The sequence below is a fragment of the Phocoena phocoena genome, chromosome 1 (assembly GCF_963924675.1).
Source record: "Phocoena phocoena chromosome 1, mPhoPho1.1, whole genome shotgun sequence".
Lineage (NCBI taxonomy): Eukaryota > Metazoa > Chordata > Mammalia > Artiodactyla > Phocoenidae > Phocoena > Phocoena phocoena.
In genome coordinates, this window is record NC_089219.1 from 60695621 (window position 1) to 60718381 (window position 22761).

The 22761-nt window shown below is 35.3% G+C and overlaps 1 protein-coding gene across 2 annotated transcripts in view; it reads left to right on the forward strand.

Annotated features, from left to right (window-relative positions):
- Positions 1–22761, forward strand: part of LRRC7 (leucine rich repeat containing 7) — a 391693-nt gene that overhangs the window by 364113 nt on the left and 4819 nt on the right. For both annotated transcript variants that reach the window (XM_065892761.1, XM_065892769.1), the window contains one exon: positions 14420–14494. In XM_065892761.1, the coding sequence (XP_065748833.1) occupies positions 14420–14494 (75 nt within the window). The remainder of the gene's footprint in view (positions 1–14419; positions 14495–22761) is intronic.

Below are 22761 nucleotides of genomic sequence, written 5' to 3' on the forward strand. Positions count from 1 at the left end.
AAAGTTAACTGAGGCTTTAGGGAGAATTGAGGATTAAGATATAAAGACTGTTTTGTACCAGACTTTGAGAGCTTAGAACATCATCTGGTCTTGCAAATTTAACTCTTCTCGAAGACGCCAAGGTAGTCTGATTATGCTCTCCTTAGGTTAAACGGATGGGGCACAATTAGTCCTGCAGTTCATATCATTGTCAGAACAGTGTTTAGTAGTTGAACAACCCAACTCACTCATCATGGAGTTCATTATTTTGGGTTCACTGCCAGGTGAAAACTGCTTTCACATACTTGGAAAGAGAAAACTGTAGAAAACCAGATGAAAAAGCCTTCATATAATGCTTGCCTTTGCCCTCCCTGTGAAGTGGATGGAGCCATTATCTGGTTTATTATTATAGGAAAACATTGCTGTCAAGAAGGCATGATGCTCCAGAGAGATAAAAGATTTTGATCCAACAAATCTGATGATGATAATAAAAGTATAGACTTTTACTGAGTATCTGTAATGTGCTAGTCACTGTATTAGGCTCTTTATATACATGAACTTATCTGATCTCAACTAACTTGTGTTAGTTGAATATTACTATTCCCCATTTTTTTGAGGCCCAGAGTGGTTAATTAACTTGCCCAAGGTCATTTAGCTGACCTGTGGCAGATAAGATTTGAACCCAAATTGATCTGATTCCAAATCCTTTTCTCTTAACAAGCACTATGATACATACCTCTATCTGCAAATACCACTTAGCTGAAGAGCCACATGACAAATTTGTACCCTGTAGAGTTGAGACTAACATAATAATCTAATATTGAAACTGTTACAGAACACTGTAATTAGTTATAGTCTAGATATTTGCTTCAAGTCCTTGGAAGTCAGCATGTATTCTCTATTGAACTTAGATAATTAGAAGCATACTGTATACCTTAGATTGCTAAGCACTTATATAACTTTTGGACTAAGGTATTATTACAGTGGAGATCCTGCCAATGGAACAAACCACAATAATCTTTCCCTATATTTAAATGTTCATAAAATAATAATTCATGATTACAAAATTTAAGTAATATACCAATACAGTTTCCACAAGATGTTGTTAGGAAGAAGAGACTGGATTAATGGATGACTGATATCATGTTGTTGTGTGACTTCATAAGGCAGCCCGAGACTGAAAATAAATGAATTTTTAATGATGTATTCACACAGTTCATCATTCAGGGACTGATATCCCTCCTTGCCTCATTTTAGAAGGAAGGACTAAGCTTCTGGAGTTTAAAAATATTAACAAGAACTCATAGCCTCTTTCTCTATATACTGTAAAGGTACAGCACTGAACAATGCCATGAACAATCACCTAGTCACAGGATCAAAATGGAAGCTGTATTATGAATATCCTCAAATCACTTGATATCAGGAAATATACATACTAGGACATTGGGACCAAATAATCACTTATTCTCCACAGTTTTATCATAAACACTCATGCTGAGCAGATGCCAGAGAGCCTACCCATATTTCCACTGATTTGGGCAATAGGCATGTACACACGTAAATGATAGAAGAAACAATCCTTTTTTTTTTTTTAATGCCTTAATTTGCCCATGGTACAGGTAAAATCCCAAGCCAAGGAAGAATATTATAGGCATGGCAAATGTAAAATACTATAATCACCAATAAACTCTAAATAAATGTTCTGGAATTTCAGAATAAATTACTATATCTAATTCTACATAAATTCTAAAAAATTGATTCCAGATGCCAAACAGCCTCCCTCCTATTTACATCCCACCTTCCACCCCTAGAAGAAAATTTGTGTGGAGACGAGTATTGCATCAAATAAAAGTTTTTATATGATTAATATTACGAAGAGAAGAAAGGTTAGATGTGCAGATCCAAAGCATTTATTTGACATCTTTACCTGGAGATAACAATACCCAGAGGCATGCTTGGCAGTAGCAAATTCGAAAATACACAAGAATAATTTTCTGGGTTTGTTCAGCCTCATGACACTGGGTGATTCATAAATAAAAAGTTGCAAAAGATATGCTCTTGACTTATGAAAAAGGTGCATACCCTATGTCTATACCTCGTCATGTAATCTCCATGGATATAAAAATCAGGAATAACAAACACATTTGTCTAGAACTCCACACAGCATATGATTTATATTTACTACATAAACATTAAACTACATATAATATTTCCTTCATTTTGTACAACTCCTAGACAAAAGTGATTTATTTTATATATTTCTAAATTAATTTTATAATTTATATATCTGTCCCATCTTTAATTCTACTTCAAGCGATTATGTAATGCAAAGTAATTTGCAAAATCTATTGGTTATGTGAAAGTAACATTCAGGAGCAAGGAATAGATATAATATAAATGTATATAATTTACATATAAAACTGAATTTTTAAAAATAAATAAATTATTTTACAACACAATTACTTCAGCTGCATCTTAGTCACACTGCAGTTTGAGGTTCAGAATGCCACTTGGTTGTTTGAGAACTTTAAAAGCAAGAATTTTTTAAATAAAAAATGCATTTTTGCCTGTTCTGTTCTGTCTTATATGTTGAAAAAAGACTTGAATCTCTTCAGAAATATTGATAGAAATGCAGTCTTTGCAATCTCCTATTAATAGGATTCCTATAGGTATGACCACCTATATGAGGCCTTTTAAGAAGGCATGGCAGTGTGCTTTAGCCAATTGGATAATTTCAGTATCAAGACATTATATTATAAAGAAGACATATAAGATTTCAGCTTGTGAAAAGATATAATAAAATATAACTCAACACAGACTTGGTTCTTTAAGAAAATATCATTCCATCATACATATGAAAAAATAAGGCAATTTAAAAGTACCATTTTAAATAAGAACATTGATTGGGACATTTTTATTCAACAATATATTTAGAAAGTCACTAGAATTGAGATTGCTATCCCTTTGTGATATTCTTTAACAATCAGTAAAACAATTTTCAATAAAATTAAAGTCCAAGTACATAGCCAGCTATATTAGTTGCTAGAGTTAAATATCTGTGTTCTCTCTGCTGCATCATTTCAGCCATTTAGCATGGAACAAAATAAGCTAAATAAGGAGACAGAAAATGATGTGGGAAAGGATTTGGGACTTTTAAAGTTTGTTGCTATTTGACGGAAAAATGTCAGAGACTTCTCAATCAAAATGTGAAAGCACTTAAAATTAGTTCATAAATAATATTTTAGGTAATAACTAACAAGAATTGACAGGTCCAGCAATGAGAGAAAGTTAATTACTGAGGGTCCAAAAGATTTTTGGGAAACCTGTGAAATCTTTCATATTCCATTTATAAAGTTACTACCACAAGTTTTAAGTGGAATTGCAGGGACCTCCGTAGTATTTCTAGTTTCTGCTTGAAAATGTTATAACCAACTAGAATTCTTGAAAATATTGTGAATCCAGATTAATAGAAATACAACAAAAATAAATTAAAAAGTAATAACTTCCATGTCTCTGCCTGTAGCAGTATTTAGCTTTTTAAAATTTATCTATATAACATTTGAGATGTATCTCAATAATACATATTTAATAACAATATTATCCATTTTTCCTCCAATCTACCCCCAAAGTTGCTCTATGCTTGGGGAGCAGAGGTGCATTTTATCTCCTGGTACTGGGTTCCAAAGAATCGCTAGTAAGCAAAATATAGAATCTACGTATCCCTTCCAGGCAAGAAGATACTGCAGAGCTTTAATTTTTATAGTTTATATTTGTCTAAAGCCAGCTGCCCAAAATGCAGAACCGGAGATGAAGACTTTTGTGCAAGTAGTTAATTGAAGAATTGCTGTCCGGTGAAATCTATATGAGAATAAGGGATACAGGATAGGGCAGGTGAAGAAAGTGGAAATCCACAAAGATGTGGACTTAGTGGAAACTGGAGGGTACGGGGCGCTCTGGAGCATGAATGGTACCACAGAGTTGTCTCACCTTGAGGAGGGTAACAGCTTTTTGTACCCTGGTATCAGTCATTAACTACATGGGAAGGAGCATAACCTTCCCAGCATTTCCCAGTAAGGAGGCTCCAGTCTGAGGGTAATTTTCAAAAGAAGGGTTAGATGTGAGCTGTCAGGAGCACCTGCAGGATGAAAGCATCAATCTGATAAAGGGAATCTGGGCAGGTCCCCAAAAGTGTCCATTATGCAACTATGAAAACAATGGATGTTCTTCATCTTTCAAACTAAAAAGTACTTTAGTACCAGCAATTCTGATATGCTCCTCTATGAGAAGTACTGCCTGAGTGCTTTCAACCATGGCATCTAACTGAGAGGGATTGCCAAAGCAACTGATACTTCAGTGTGGATCCTGAAATTTGCTGTGTCATAGTTTTTTCAATGAGACCCATTAAATCTGCTTTTAAATACTTGTAATTTTTCTGATTAAGTTTTTTTTTTAAAAAAAAAAAGACTGCTATATTCTACAAATATAGTCTTAGTCTCTCTAAGAGATAGTAATCACTAATTGAGCCAAATCTATGTTCTTTGGCAGCGAAAGAAAGTGGTTTAGAAAATGATATTGATCAGAAGGAGCGGGAAGTTTGGAGGCAACACACTTAGATGGGAAAAAATTTTAGGTAACAATAGGTAAGATCAGAGAAATCAAAGACAACTGAGAAGGAAACCCAAGTAACTGCAAAACACTTTTATTGTGTCATTTTTCTCTTTTGGGTGTGTGAAGGAAATCATGAGAACTCAAACAGTTGATTCTCAACTTCTGTAAGTTCCAACTTAAATCCTTAAATCCTCCCTAAGATCCTTTGAATGAGTTGAAGGAAAACCATAAACAGATGAGAATAGATTTCCAGACACCAAGTTAACCTGAAGATGTTAGAACTATGCTGGAAAGTTGGACTACTAGATCAGAATTTAGACTGTGTTATTTTAAAATGCATATATATATGTGTATATATTTTTAAAATATATATTGTTAATAAATTCAGAGTTACATTAAGCAGTAAACAAGTAGTAACAGTTTATGATTACTGTATAAGGTACAAAGTTACACATATTCATTTGTTTAATTGCAATCATCCTTACAATATAATTAACAGCGATACATGATCTTAGTAACCAATTATATTTTTTAAGTATAATGCAGTAGAAATTATTTCCCATTTTTGAAACCTACTGAATCAAACCCCATTACCATACACAAACCACATTCCCATAACAAGGCACTATCATTTAACCTCCAAGAACATTTATTAATAGAAAATAGGAAGTGTTGGAGTAAACAGTAAAGTGATTAAAGAAAAATCATATCTTAAATTTGTGTTTCTCTTTGTTTATTGAGGTATACCAAGGTCTGTGTGTTTATTGAGAGAGAAAAATCATACATTCATCCTATTCTCTACTTCAAAAAAGATGTTTCCACCTTGACTCTGTGACTAATTTAGTAGGATATGTAGACTAAGGTACAAGATTTGCTTATTCCTATACTGCAAGGAGACCCTACGATATGTTGGGTTTTGTATGACTTGCACACATCAGCTGGGGCAGCTTCAGTTCTCTGCAGGTGTCCATCTCTGAGCCATAATGTGAGAGTGGCGAAAGAGACAGAGAATCGAGAACCACTTTTACTTAGGTACCTCCTACTGATTGTGAACTAGGGCATTCTCAACATAATCGACATAATCATCCTTTAAAATCATAATATGTTCTTAGTCTCAGATATGTACAACTGCAACGTCTTTTTTCTTTAACTTATATCTCTTAAAAAATTATACAGGTAAGAAATGAAAACACTCTCACTATAAAAATTCAAATAATATAGAAATATAGAGACTAAAAAGTGAGGGAAAAAAACCTCCCTTTTCACTCTACCCCACACTTCCAATGCACAGCCATGGCCTAAGAGCCATTTTGTCAGTCAATGTGTCAGGAATCCACAACTACAGTGTCCTCTGGACATTTGTCACTGGCCTTTTTGACCCCCTGATTTCACCACCAGCTCTAAGCAATACTTCTAGTATGGTCTACTCTACATAAAACCATATTTTATCTAAAAGAATCATAGTTTGACTGAATGTAGTTTACAATACAATAATTTTTCACTTTAAAAACCTTATTTTAGCATAAGTGACAAAAAAGCTTTGACTGAATTCTTCACTTTTCAATCCATTATTTTGAAGTGTTGTAGATAGTGTCAAAAAATTTGACAACTGAAGGGGCTTTGAGGAAGACTGCAGGGATGATAATCAGAAGGCTGATTACTGATACTATTTTAGTAGTACCTAGGAAGGAGACGCCACAGCCACCTACAATTACCCACTCTTTTTTTAATGGCGTCTACTATTTTATGCTATGTATAAAGCTGAGAAGAGGACTTCCCTGGTGGCGCAGTGGTTAAGAATCTGCCCGCCAATTCAGGGGACACGGGTTCATTCCCTGGTCTGGGAAGATTCCACATGCCATGGAGCAACTAAGCCCGTGCAACTACTGAGCCTGTGCTCTAGAGCCCGCGAGCCATAACTACTGAGCCCGCGTACCTAGAGCCCATGCTCCACAACAAGAGAAGCCACCGTAATTAGAAGCCTGTGCACTGCAACTAGAGAAAAGCTTGCGCACAGCAACAAAGACCCAACGCAGCCAAAAATTAATTTAAAAGAAGAAAAAAAAAGCTGAGACGAAAATCCAGTAGGAACTCTGATCAAATCAGTAAACTATATGAAGCTCAGCAATCCATATATTCACCACCAGTTGAGGTCTTATATTAAATACAGGCTTTAAAGAATTCATAAAGTAAAAGAAATGAAAAATATTTCACCTATTTTTCCCAAAGAGGCAAGAAATCTGGAAAGACGTTATGTGGAAGAGTGTGATCATTCACTTTTAAATGAAAATATGAAAATCAAATGAAAGAAAATTCTTTTTTTAAGCTTAAGAATTTTACCAAGAAATAAACAGGAAGAAAATGTACATTCAGTCAACAATACACAGACTCCCAGAGATTTTTAACTGTTAAGGAATAATTGCAATACTGAAGCAATCAATAAAAGGAAAATTACAATTATAATTCCTAACAGGGATACCTCAGAGATATTGGGGTTTGTTTCCAGACCACTGCAATAGGATGAATATTGCAATAAAGTAAGTCCCTCGAAATTTTTGGTTTCCCAGTGCATTTAAAACTTATGTTTACACTATATTGTATTCTGTTAAGTGTGCAATAACATTATGTCTAAAAAAATGTAGATACCTAAATTCAAAAATACTTTATTGCTAAAAATGCTAACCATCACCTAAGTCTTCAGCGAGTCGTAGTAATAACATCAAAGATCACTGATCACAGACCACCATAACAAATAGAATAATAATGAAAAAGTTTGAAATATTGCAAGAGTCACCAAAATGTGACACAGAAACATGAAGTGAGCAAACGTTGTTGGAAAAATGGCGCTGATAGACTTGCTTGACAGAGAGTTGCCGCAAACCTTCAATTTTAAAACTACATTGTCTGCAAAGTGCAATAAAGTGAAGCACAGTGAAACAAGGTATGCCTGTATAAAGTAATCAAAGCCAAACATAATTTCAACACTTATATTCAAATTCCCCAAAAGAGAGTAGTGCCTGGTGATCAGCACCAAACTATTAAAAAAAAAAATCGATTTTTTAGTAGTCAATTTGTCATTTCTAACAGGAATCTCAGATAAAAGGAAATAAACTGCTTACTTCTTGGTTGTTTTTATCAAGTCATAAGGGCAGTATCTTGAAAACAATATGTTTATATACATTTTTCTTTTTGGCTACTAAACAAAGCTTTACAATGACATAAAAGAATGGTGCAAGTGTATTTTTTCTGTTAAGATCACACCATTACGTTGTTACTAAGATATTTGTAATCACATAGCCAATTTCTATGCGTTTAAATATTCTCCTGTTGCTCCAATGCATTATTTTTTTAAAATAGATCCTTATTGGAGTATAATTGCTTCACAATACTGTGTTAGTTTCTGTTGTACAGCAAAGTGAATCAGTCATATGCATACATATGTCCCCATATCCCCTCCCTCTTGTGTCTCCCTCCCATCCTCCCTATCCCACCCCTCTAGGTCATTGCAAAGTACCGAGCTGATCTCCCTGTGCTATGCTGCTGTTTCCCACTAGCTAACTATTTTACATTAGGTAGTGTATATAAGTCGATGCTACTCTCACTTCACCCCAGCTTCCCCCTCCCCGCCTCGCTGTGTCCTCAAGTCCATTCTCTATGTCTATGTCTTTATTCCTGCCCTACCACTAGGTTCATCAGTACCATTTTTTTTTTTAAGATTCCATATATATGTGTTAGCATATGGTATTTGTTTTTCTCTTTCTGACTTACTCTGTATGATGAACTCTAGGTCCATCCACCTCACTACAAATAACTCAATTTCATTTCTTTTTTATGGCTGAGTAATATTCCATTGTGTATATGTGCCACATCTTTATCCATTCATCTGTCGATGGACATTTAGATTGCTTCCACGTCCTGGCTGTCGTAAATAGTGCCGCAATGAACACTGTGGTACGTCTCTTTTTGAATTATGGTTTTCTCAGGTTATACGCCCAGTAGTGGGATTGCTGGGTCATATGGTAGTTCTATTTTTTACAAATGCAACCAAGGGATTTTTATTTTAATATTTCTTTATTTAAAAATTAATGAAAGAGAGTTTTGGATTCCTTTAAACATCTGTGCATAAGATTTTTGTGAAATTTTTAGAGGACTTTGGTCAGTTGTATAATTTGTATCTCTGTCTTTTGAGGCTCAAATTTTTTAGGTTTCTAAAATAATTCTTCTTTCTGTTCATTTTTTATGGATTTTACATTTCATTGTTTTGTCAGCTAAAGTTCAGTCATTCACTGAATCAACATATGCAGCTGCCAATGCCCTCTTTTTTTTCTCTTTCTCTCCTTTCTTTCCCTCTCTCCTTTCCTCCCTCTCCCCTCTCCTTTAGTTTCTAATGGTCATGGGATAAATCTCTTCACTTGCTGCATACAAATTCCTCAGTTGTTAAGGTAGCAAATTGTTCAAAGCTCAAGATTTGTCTCTCAGCAATTAACCTTAAAATATTTTGTTTTCACACTTTGACTCATAGAGAGTAAAGCTATTGAAACACCTTTATTCTTGATGTGTCTTCTAATAATCACAGGGATTAAGTAAACACAGTCTACTGTGTATGTGTAATGCTGCTTCTGTGAGCTGCATCATAGCTTAATATTAACCTTGCTCAATTCATGAAAAGAAATTATTTTCCAATATTTGGCCAAAAAAAAAAAAAGTTTCCCCTTGAAAGCTATTGAATCTATGGCTGTGTTTGCTATCTTTATGGGTCAGTTTTTTCTCCAGATATGCTCTTTGAACTTTTATAATTATATGAAAGCATATGATACCATATCCTATAATATATAACCAATGTGTTCTGAATTGTAATTGTAATTGTATGCAATTTTTATCTGAGATATGGCCTTCCTGGAAACCAATGTCTTAGCATCAGCTAGAGCCAAGTTTTTTCAGAATTTTAAAGAAAAGCATATTTCACAAATTGAAGTTGTAATTCCCTTAAGACAAGTTCTATTTTGGTGTCTACATTTACAATAGCTGAGACTGTCACAGTCATTCACCTTCATCATTAAAAAGCCATATAAAATTCCTTTCTCCTCTAAAGTTAGAATGTGAAATGTTGGCTTTGTAGACTAACTTTCAAGGAACCTTGAGTCCTTCAAGGTTTATGTCCAGAGGTGCAGAGACTAGGTAACCAATAAGACCAGGTCAGATTTTAACACTGTGAAAAACCTTCTATACTCATCCATTTTCCAAATTACTTGCGAAAAGTAAAACTTTTAAAAAACCCATTATGGGTACTTTTGGAAAAACTTCATTTATGACTTATATGAAGACTGGTTTAAAAACTGGGGAAGAAACGTGAAATGGCAAAAGGTCAAGCCTATTTGTAGCATCCGGCCAGTGCTCTCCAGATTAGCTTTGGTTCAAACTTATGGGGGTCCCTCTGTGATACATGAGTCCATTGTGTCTGTGTCTGTCTCAAGCACACCCAGTTACTGGTGTCTGATAGGAGAAAAGACTTGCGTTCTTTGGAAAGGACTGCAATACTTAGCTCTGTTGTGAGATGCCCTCTAGAGGTGGTGCTAAGGGAAAACCACTGTGCTGTCAAGCCACTATGGAACATGAGAGCTGGTGATGAGGTACAAAACATTAGAGAAACTCACTCAGAAATGCCATAAGCCAGTAACTAGACTCTAGCAGCCATTGTTACAGAACTGATGTTGGCTTGGAGCTACCAAAGGAAGTAGCCTCTAAAAGTTATTAAGAACCATCAGAAAGCCCTTTTGTTGGGACCCATGTTCATTATTGAAAGTAAACAGTAATTGGAGCCATTATCACTGACAGCCACCACTAGGAAACCACAGATGATACAGGAGAGACTTTCCAGCCCTCTTCCCTTCCCCTTCCCTAAATCAAAGATGCAAATCCTCTTATCTGTTGGGAATTCAAGGTAAAGATAATAAATGTCGGCCTTTCAATGTACTCTAAGACTAAGAGTAATGAAGAATTTTCTGACAGTAAATCTGGTACAGTTGGGAGACTCTGAAATCTCTTACTGCAGGCTTTGCTGGAAAGAAAGACCCTGGATTGTAGCTCAACCTTCAGACTTTCAATAATTATAATAACATTTATAGACCCACACACACTGCTACAATGAACTTTTTGAAAACAGTGTCAAAGTTTTCATATTTCTCATCAATATTTCGTCATAACAGAGACCACAAAAATGGGTTCAGAGTTATTTGGTCTCTTTCATATGACAGTGTTTATATAAATACAGTACATAAATACAGTGAAAAATCAGGGCACTGGCCTTTTCAGGCAGTCTTTGGGGAAGCATTCCACCTCCAAAAATAATGAATGCTACAGACCATTATCAAACATAACACTCATCGCTATCTGTTTTGACTAATGTGGCAATATGCTGGCTGATAGGATATATATATATAGAGAGAGAAAGAGACAGAGAGAAAGAGAAACTATGCCAATGGGCAGTAGCAATTTCTTAGTTGGTAAAACTTATTGACTGAAAAGAAATATTAATGCTTTAGAAAGCAGCAATAAATGCTTAGGAAGACTCAGGCAACCGTAAGAGAAAGCTTCAAAACAAGTCTCCAGAACAGTGGTTGAACCCCACAGAGCTTTGTGATGATTGAAATTAAACCTGCTAGAGACATGACTTTGGTATTCTTTCAGCAGTCAGGCTGTGGAGTGTTGCCAGTTCCTCTCAGCATTGCAATATGATGGCCACAATTCAGTTCCTATGGTCTGGATTCATACAAAAATTATTAAAACTGATCCCGTACAATAAGCTGAAGAACGGCAATCAAAATTAACTAGGTAGCACAGACTTTGACTGCTGGGATAAAATAATAGTCAAAACAACTTTGCCTTCAGCATCCAGACATGCAGTGTCATTCTGCCTGTTTTACAGAGACCACAACAGCATAAAAGGGGGACCACCAGGGGAACTGAGTACTCATACAGTCTCCTGGATTGATGGAGTAGGAGAGTTATGTGCCCAGTATGAAAATGACTGTGAGGATTATATGTGTTCTCACAACCAGTGCCATTCACTGGTCTGGTGGATTAGTCATTGTGCCTTATTTAACTGTCCCTTTCAAACAACCAGTTTTCTTTTTCCTTCTGAACTGACCATTTGTACAACTGCACTGACCAAAGTAACTAGCTGTTTGAACATCACACCAAATTGTGACACCATTAACCTAAAAGATTGTTTAAGTTTTTATTACTATTTTCTTAATGCTATTAGTGCCTAATCATTGTAGAAATATTAGAAAACACAGAAAAGCAAAAAGAAAGAAAAAAATATACATATATATGATGTCTCATTACCCAGTACAACCACTGCTAATGTTTAGGAGTATATTCTTCCAGATATTTTCCCACACAAATATACATTTAAACATGTTTCAGCAAAAATAGTATTATGCCACACATAATGTTTTATAACTTGCTTGTTTCTCTAAGCACCAGTGTCCTTCCATAGCTGTCACCTAGGACTCCATTTTTAATGACCACATATCATTCTACTGTATAGATTTACCATAATTTATTTATTTAATCAATCCCCTGTTATTAGACATTTACATGTGATTTGTAATTTTTATTATTACAAATAATACCGTGATGAACATATTAGTAAATACATGTTGCATACTTATCCAGTTATTTCCCTAACATAAGTTCTAGAAGTCGAATTACTGGTTAAAGTTATGCAGTTTTCTAATATTTTAATACTTACTGTAGTTTCATCTTTGAATGGGAAAGATAACAGGTTAAAATCAGAAAGATAAAAATCATTCAAAATCCTTAAATTAATGTTTCATAAAGATCTAAAATGCTAAATTAAAACACATAGAAATATTTTAACTAGGGTCTGTTTGTTAAACCATTTACAAAGACATACACACATAAAGTTATGGGTTTAAGTGAGAGTTATTAAGTTTACAGATCAGTAAAAGATAATTTTCTAAATAACAGGCAAAGCCATTAAAATATTGTCTTCTATTAATACTCAAGAATTAAAAGCAATAAGAGCTGAATTGATATATAATTCACATACCATAAAATTCACCCTTTTAAAGTGTACAGTTAGGTGGTTTGTAGTGTATTCACAGAGTTGTGCAATCGTCACCACTATCTAATTCCAGAACCCTTTTATTACCTTAAAAAGAAATCTGTACACATTAACAGTCACTCCCCTTGCTTCCCACCCCCTAGCAAACACTAATCTGCTTTCCATTTTTATGCACTTGCCTCTTCTTGACATTTCATATAAATGGAATCATACAATATGTGGTTTTTTGTGACTAGCTTCTTTCATTTAGCATAATGTTTTCAAGATTCATCAGTGTTGTCAGTACTTCATTCTTTTCTATTGCCAAATAATATTCCACTGAATAGATATACACATTTTGTTTAACCACTCATCAGTTCATTCTTAGTATATTAATCAAAATCTTGTCACCATCATGTTTAAAGTATTTCAGTAGCTCCCCAAACTGATAAAGATGTCCATTAAAGACCCATCTTGATCTGGTCCTTACCTACTTTTGGGGATTGATATGATTTTCTCCCATGTTCCCAACCACATCCACTCGAACCCTTCCACAACCACTGCAGTCATAATAGAACTACTTGCAGCTTCTTGAATGTAACAGGCACTCTCACTTTTGTATGTGCTATCCCTTCCATGTAGAATATCTTTCCTTATCTGTGTGGATAACTTTTACTTGTCCTTTATGATTCCGTGCCAGATATCTCCTCTTCTTAGAAGCTCCAACACATTAAGGTTAAGCTGGATGCAACATTTTAAATAATCTATTATATTGATTACCTCTATCATAACACTTCTCACACTGTTTTATAGTCGGTTTTCTTGACTTTTCTTCTACTATATAGTGAGCTCATCGAAGGCAAAAATTATATTCTGTATATCTCTATAACACCAGCAATCAAGGCCTAGCATATGGTAGACATTCAACAAGTGTTTGCTTTGTGTACATGATCAGTAAAATTAATTTGGCATTTTTATAAACTAAATCAGTTTAGGAATTTTGTAACTATACAGCTGCAAACTTTATACGTTGGAATTTTCTTATGTTTATTTGTTCATTTTACTTTAAAATTCTCAGTAACATATAAAGCAATACTCATTAAAATAAACCAGTCTTATATGTGATTCTAGTAAGGTTTTTAAAGTGTACGTTGAATTTACAACCTATCAGATAGGAGACATTTTCAATGAGGAATAACTTAAGACAACTTCAGAAGTTATACAAAAGTTACACAAAAAATGGTTTAGAACCATACATCAAATTATTTAAGAAAGAAATTAAGACTATGCCATGAAATTAATTTATAAATCACAAGTGCACTTTAAAAACAATATGAGGGCTTCCCTGGTGGCGCAGTGGTTGAGAGTCCTCCTGCAGATGCAGGGTACACGGGTTCATGACCCGGTCTGGGAAGATCCCACATGCTGCGGAGTGGCTGGGCCCGTGAGCCATGGCCGCTGAGCCTGCGCGTCCGGAGCCTATGCTCCGCAACGCGAGAGGCCACAAGAGTGAGAGGCCCGGGTACCGCAAAACAAAACAAAACAAACAATATGAGCGTTTTGTGCAAGTAAAAATGTTGCTTTTCTTAAACTTGATTTAGAGGGTGGTGCCTTGCTTGAAATACTATAATAATATTTTAACCTCACATGTGTAAACTTTTTAAAATCTGTTTTCACTGTTTTCTATGTGAATGAAAAAGTTTTTAAGTAGATCTAGTTCTTGAAAATAGAATCCTAACCTCTGTTACTTCTGACTTATAGGGTATCTTTGTTACTAGGGTTCAGCCTGATGGACCAGCATCCAACCTGCTGCAGCCTGGTGATAAGATCCTTCAGGTAAGACATAAAAAGCAATGCTTTCTAAGGCGAACACTGAAACAAATATGTACCCAAGTTATTAAGCTGAATGACTTGAATTAAGTGATTGAACATAAGTTCCTCTTACATTTCTTATTTGCCTTTATTGTTCTGGGGTTGAGAGGCAGGTCAGAAACCATTTCAGACCTATAGAATCCTATATCCCCATTACCTGGCACATGGCAGATGTTCGGAATATTTTTGTTTAAATGAATTTTGGGAATGAAAGAAGAATTGATACATACAGGAATCTGTGCATAAGTATCAAGTGTAAGTAAGAATAATGAAGTACCCAAATAGGGTATCTATGTGACTTTAGATGAGGGAGAAGAGACTGTCCATGTTTAATTTCTCAACAGTAAGCTTATTACTGTTTGAATAATATGAAACACCTGGTTATATCTCTCTACTCTCCCTGCTGGCATGTTTGAACAAAAGTTTAGCTGTATACAAGGTGACTTTTTAAAATGTATTGTGTGATGGAAAAAGACATTTCCCTAACTTAAAGCTCTGCATATCAAAAAAGGATCCCTCCAGTAAACAGTTAAGTACATGCTTGGTATAACCTCATCCATTTTGCTTTCTTCGTCCTCTCTCTTAATTCACTTCCACTTAATCATTTCCTACATCACAGGGCAAGGCTCTTAAGTATCATCAATTTATTTAAGATTCAATATTTTGACTTATGACCCCAGAAATTTTCCACTGTGTAACTGGATGGAACTATCTAACATTGCAGAGATTCGATCATTTGGAGAAATTATAAAATGGTTCAACATAATAAATTGAAGATTTAGGGACACTGAGAACACAGGAGCCTTCTGGTCAGATTGGCTATGCAGATAGTTACCAGAATGCAAGGGCCCCACTCAACTCAGCTCTGAGGAGATCTTCTACCTTCTATTTATTGAACTCTCTCAAAGATCCCAGAAAAGTAGAAACCCTATATAGATAAATAGTCTTAGCATTTTATTCTCACACATATTTTAAACTAACTAACAAGATCATGAAAACTCAAGTTTTCAAAAATGATAATTATCTGAAAAGACTGCGGGTTGCTCCAACCTTTGGCAATGTCACAGGAGAAGTACCATCCAAAAGGTCCAAGTCAATTCCATGCAAGCAGAAGACCAAACCAGCAGCTGGTCTTTTGAGTTAAAACATTGAAATAAAAAAAAAGACACATAAAATCTAAATATTTTCTTTAACCACTTTTTTATTGAAGTTCTATATTTTTTAATTGCCTAGCTAGCCCTTTGATCATAAGCATTTTATATCATGTCTAGAGAACTCACATTCATTATATGTAAAATGAGTTTATACTACAGCTAAGGTCCCCCAGCTCAAAAATTCAACTGTTCAATAATTTTATCAATTTCCACGGAAAATGGCTAAGAATAAACTGACAACGTAACTCCCTAACACTTGGTACATGCTGCTGTTTAGGAAAGGAAGTGGCTAGTTTTTTTCTCTACTGAATTTCAAAGAAATTATTTTGAATCTCAGAGTCTGTAAAAAATGAAGCCAGTTCATCTGAGATCTCTGATCTATTAGAATGCCAAGCTGGGTAGAGAAGCCTTCCATAGCTTGAAACAAGTTTGGGGACTTTGCCTTCATCCATGACAGAGGGAGCAAAAGAAAGACTTTTCCTTCCAAATTCAGAAATATTTAAATGGTATAAAAATGTTATATAGATAGAGATCTACAGATACAGATATAGATATAGACATCCTGCAGAAGGAAATGAGAATTAAGGTAATATCTAGTTGCAGGGTTAGAATACACTTCTGGCTGTGAAATTCTAGAAGGGTTATATGTGGGAAAATGAGGGTTTAGTATTTCTAGTCCCTGAGATGTATACAGAAACAGCAAAGTACACAGAGAAATGAATTCCCAGTGCAAGAAGTAGGAAGGAATTATAAGCCAAATCAGTTAAAAGTCACAAAAACTGCAGAAGAGCTGCACCTGGGTTTTCTCTTCTCTCCACAAATGACTATCAAGGATGTAACATTTTATTTTTGCTATAGAAGTTATTTGTATCTAGTATAATAAAATCAAAGTCCATTTTCAGTAAAAGAAAACTGCCCATAGACCTTAATCAAATAAATTGCTGTATTTACAGTTTCATTCATACTAGTTAAAAAGCACAAGTGGCCAATTATATTTTCTGAAGGAAATAAAAATGGCTAATTCTAAACTGAAATCATTGCCAACATCAGATGCTAAGAAAGCAAATTATGTATTTGTCTCTTTACAATACTGTGGCTCTTAGTTTAAAGAACACTGGAAAAAATGAGTTTATAACATTGAGTTATCTGTCACTTACAAGATCATTAGAATATCTCCTCACTGGAGCAAATTTATTTACAAACCTTTATGAAAGCATACTACCTGGAAAATCAAGGTAAAAGGAAAAAACAAAAACAACGAATGAGCTCCCCTTTAAGTGATGGCAGTTATTGGGTTTGATCTAACCCAATAGCAAGTAGCAAAAGAGATATAAAATAGCAAGAGATATACCTTTCCCAAATTTCCCCCAAACTCAGAATTTGTTATATAAGAGCTATCTCTCTTTTTTTCTGTAAATCATTCTACCCACTATTCTCTTCTTATTCTGCTATGGTATTATGAGCATGTTATTTGAGTTACATGAAGATGTGTGTATTAAAGGATGATGTTAATTAAAACATATTCACATGATTATTCTGTCATTTTACTATTCATTTTCCTAGAATAGATACTGTAATTCATGTGCATATTCAAATGACTTGCTGTGCTTAGCAAGTCATTTTGGTTTAAGACAGTGTGCCATGAGGAACGAGCACTGTGCTAGGGCAACTGACCCCTCACAGCCTTACCTTCTGTCAAGTCGAATTACAGAAGAGTGAGAGAGAACCAGGGAAAGCACATGGAGCATAAAAAATGTTATTCAATTGAGCCGTGTAAATTTGCCGATATCTGACCATTTTTGAAGTGGCAGTTTTGTTGATTTAACATCATAGTTTCTTTATTCTAATGTTCTTTGCAGTTAAAAAATTCAGTCTAATTCATTATACATTTTACAATTTAAAGTATATTTAAATACAGAATATCTATTAATTATAGTTACTCTGTTGAAAAGATGAATAGACTGGAAAAAAGAATATATTGTACTTGATAGTTAACATGACTCACAGTTGTAGCCTACAGCTCACTTGTAAGTATATTGTATTCTAGTCTATCATGATAGTCAATACCTATCCTCTTCATTTACCTGCCCCCACCCCTTCCCAAGACAAGAGCCTAACTTTGACAAAAGAGAAATTATATTATTTATAATTAGTTTATGACATCCAGTTCTAATTTGCAATAATTTTAAGAGTTTGGTACTTGTAATCCAAAGTATATTCCTGGTCTATGGCTGTATCTCGAAGATACCAAAATAGAATAATCAAAGAGATGATAATTCGAACAAACCTGATACGTTGCACCTTTTTAAAAATAAATTTATTTATTTTATTTATTTATTTTTGACTGAGTTGGGTCTTTGTTGCTGGGCATGGACTTTTCTCTTGTTGCGGTGAATGGGGCTACTCTTCGTTGTGGTGTGCGGGCTTCTCATTGTGGTGGCTTCTCTTGTTGCAGAGCAGGGGCTCTACATTGTAAGCATATTAAGAACCTGAAAAATCGTACAAAATGATATATCCCGACATATTTAACCATGCAGCCCTCTTGACCAACGACGTCAATTAGCCACTTCCACAGAACACACTTAGGGGAATACCTCTAGTAGAAGCAACTAACTGGGTCCACGGCTTCATTCTAGAGAGTGTTCATGTTCATAATTATTATCATGAGTCACTAAGAATGGATTAGAGTACATTTATTTCTCTGAATTCTTTAAAATTTCTCCCCAAAAAAGACTACAAAAAGTAAAGAGGAGAAATTTTTGTTATGGTTAAAATGAAGTGTGGGACCCTTAAAGAAATAAAAATATTTGGAAATTTCACTAAAGCATTTCCTAACAAGGCTAAATAAGTTAACACTTTTCTATTGTTGATCTTATTTGGTGGTTTAAAATCAAAAACATCGGAGAGGTTTGGGGAAAGGTGGGTTGGGGGGGTAGGTGGGTGGGGGGTAGGGGGTTGGGTGGGTTCAGCATCATGTAACTCTTAATGTTCAGAGAAATTATTGCTTATAATGATAAAATACATGTGCAAATATTTTTAAATAGCATTTGGTTAGAAGATAACCAAAAATAGCTTTTTAAACGTGTATGATTTTATATGCCAGTTTCACTGCATACCTTTATCCATTTGGTTTGTTCATAGTGTATAAAGTTCAGCACAGATAACTAATTAGAGATAGAGTAAATACTTTTTGCAAATCAAAAAAATAATATTTAGGTACTAAGTGAAACATGAAAAACAATAAAGACAAATTAAGTTCATTAAGCTGGCTCTAACTTCCATAATTTGGCTGAAACAAAAATAACATCAATTAAGCACCCATCTTGTGTCATTTAGAACACACAACAACCCTGCAAGGTATCTGTTGTTGACAGAGGTTAAATAGTTCATTTGAGCCTCTTCCATTATACAACACTGATTCTCCTGGAGCAAATTTTACTGATAGCATCACATTTTCCATTCCCTGATTTGGCAAATATGCATTAAATGCCCAAAATGTACAAAGTGTGATGCCAAGCCACGTGAACACTGCAACAAGGAAATAGAACTAAAGTTCTACCTTTACACACCTAGCCCAGGAAGTAGACGTGCCCAAAATTACACAGAGCAGAAAATGGAGGAAGAGAGACAGGAAAAAGCTGACTTCAAACACGCAACAAAATCAACTCCCAGTCTGTTTTCTCTTAACAGCAAGCTCTCCACCAAAACAGAGACCAACCTGGCTACAAAGAGTTCCCTGAAAATGAGAGGCTGATTTTGCAGTTCCTTTTGTGGTAAAGTACAGAAATAAGTGCAGCTAGTTGGGGAACTGCTTGCAAACCAAGATAGGGAAGTCATTTTTTAGAGATGCTCACTCCACACGCTTGTTTCGAAGAAAACAGGCATTCTAAAGTCAAAGCAGATAAACAAGTAAATATCCTCAGGATTACTATTTATTACCATTTCCATGCCTGACTTTCTATACAAATAATGGACAAAGTCTTCAGTTGAGTCTTTTCTATTTTGCCATGTCTTTTTTTGAGCCTGAATTCATGAAACATTCAAGCTGCAGTACATGTGTGCATTTAAGACAGAAGAGAAATTCTTATTTATGTTTTATTCCATGAATATTATTTTAACATCTTTATTGGAGTATAATTGCTTTACAATGGTGTGTTAGTTTCTGCTTTATAACAAAGTGAATCAGTTATACATATACATATGTCCCCATATCTCATCCCGCTTGCATCTCCCTCCCTCCCACCCTCCCTATCCCACCCCTCTAGGTGGTAACAAAGCACCGAGCTGATCTCCCTGTGCTATGCAGCTGCTTCCCACCAGCTATCTATTTTACGTTTGGTAGTGTATACATGTCCATGCCACTCTCTCACTTTGTCCCAGCTAACCCTTCCCCCTCACCGTATCCTCAAGTCCATTCTCTAGTAGGTCTGTGTCTTTATTCCTGTCTTACCCCTAGGTTCTGCATGACGATTTTTTTTTCTTTTCCTTTTTTTTAATTTTCCATATACATGTGTTAGTATATGGTATTTGTTTTTCTCTTTCTGACTTACTTCACTCTATATGACAGACTCTAGGTCCATCCACCTCACTACAAATAACTCAATTTCGTTTCTGTTTATGGCTAAGTAATATTCCCTTGTATATATGTGCCACATCTTCTTTATCCATTCATCTGTTGATGGACACTTAGGTTGCTTCCATGTACTGGCTATTGTAAATAGAGCTGCAATGAACATTTTGGTACATGACTCTTTTTGAATTATGGTTTCCTCAGGGTATAAGCCCAGTAGTGGGATTGCTGGGTCGTATGGTAGTTCTATTTTTAGTTTTTAAGGAACCTCCATACTGTTCTCCATAGTGGCTGTATCAATTTACATTCCCACCAACAGTGCAAAAGGGCTCCCTTTTCTCCACACCCTCTCCAGCATTTATTGTTTGTAGATTTTTTGATGATGGCCATTCTGACCAGTGGGAGATGATATCTCATTGTAGTTTTGATTTGCATTTCTCTAATGATTAATGATGTTGAGCATTCTTTCATGTGTTTGTTGGCAATCTGTATATCATCTTTGGAGAAATGTTTATTTAGGTCTTCGGCCCATTTTTGGATTGGGTTGTTTGATTTTTTGATATTGAGCTCCATGAGCTGCTTGTAAATTTTGGAGATTAATCCTTTGTCAGTTGCTTCATTTGCAAATGTTTTCTCCCATTCTGAGTGTTGTCTTTTGGTCTTGTTTATGGTTTCCTTTGCTGTGCAAAAGCTTTGCAATTTCATTAGGTCCCATTTGTTTATTTTTGCTTTTATTTCCATTACTCTAGGAGGTGGGTCAAAAAGGATCTTGCTGTGATTTATGTCAGAGTGTTCTACCTATGTTTTCCTCTAAGTGTGTGATAATGTCTGGCCTTACATTTAGGTCTTTAATCCATTTTGAGTTTATTTTTGCGTATGGTGTTAGGGAGTGTTCTAATTTCATTCTTTTACATGTAGCTGTCCAGTTTTCCCAGCACCACTTATTGAAGAGGGTGTCTTTCCTCCACTGTACAGTCTTGCCTCCTTTATCAAAGATAAGGTGATCATGTGTGCATGGGTTTATCTCTGGGCTTTCTATCCTGTTCCATTGATCTATCATTCTGTTTTTGTGCCAGTACCATACTGTCTTGATTACTGTAGCTTTGCAGTATAGTCTGAAGTCTGGGAGCCTGATTCCTCCAGCTCCATTTTTCTTTCCCAAGATTGCTTTGTCTATTCAGGGTCTTTTGTGTTTCCAAACAAATTGTGAAATTTTTTGCTCTAGTTCTGTGAAAAATGCCAGTGGTAGTTTGATAGGGATTGCATTGAATCTGTAGATTGCTTTGGGTAGTATAGACATTTTCACAATGCTGATTCTTCCAATCAAAGAACATGGTATATCTCTCCAACTGTTTGCACCATCTTTAATTTCTTTCATCAGTGTCTTATAATTTTCTGCATACAGGTCTTTTGTCTCCTTAGGTAGGTTTACTCCTAGATATTTTATTCTTTTTTGTTGCAGTGGTAAATGGGAGTGTTTTCTTAATTTCTGTTTCAGATTTTTCATTTTCAGTGTATACAAATGCAAGAGATTTCTGTGCATTAATTTTGTATCCTGCAACTTTACCAAATTCATTGATTAGCTCTAGTAGTTTTCTGGTGGCATCCTTAGGATTCTCTATGTATAGTATCGTGTCATCTGCAAAGAGTGACAGCTTTACTTCTTCTCTTCCAATCTGGATTCCTTTTATTTCTTTTTCTTCTCTGATTGCTTTGGCTAAAACTTCCAAAACTATGTTGAATAACAGTGTTAAGAATGGGCAACCTTGTCTTGTTCCTGATCTTAGTGGAAATGGTTTCAGTTTTTCACCATTGAGGACGATGTTGGCTGTGGGTTTGTCATATATGGCCTTTGTTATGTTGAGGTAATTTCCCTCCATGCCTACTTTCTGGAGGGTTTTTATCATAAATGGGTGTTGAATTTTGTTGAAAGCTTTCTCTGCATCTATTGAGATGATCATATGGTTTTTCTCCTTCAATTTGTTAATACAGTGTATCACATTGATTAATTTGCATATATTGAAGAATCCTTGCATTCTTGGGATAAACCCCACTTGGTCATGGTGTATGATCCTTTTAATGTGTTGTTGGATTCTGTTTGCTAGTATTTTGTTGAGGATTTTCGCATCTATGTTCATCAGTGATATTGGCCTGTAGTTTTCTTTCTTTGTGACATCTTTCTCTGGTTTTGGTATCAGGGTGATGGTGGCCTCGTAGAATGAGTTTGGGAGTGTTCCTCCCTCTGCTATATTTTGGAAGAGTTTGCGAAGGATAGGTGTTAGCTCTTCTCTAAATGTTTGATAGAATTCGCCTGTGAAGCCATCTGGTTCTGGGCTTTTGTTTGTCGGAAGATTTTTAATCACGGTTTCAATTTCAGTGCTTGTGATTGGTCTGTTCATATTTTCTGTTTCTTTCTGGTTCAGTCTCCGAAGGTTGTGCATTTCTACGAATTTGTCCATTTCTTCCAGGTTGTCCATTTTATTGGCATATAGTTGCTCGTAGTAATC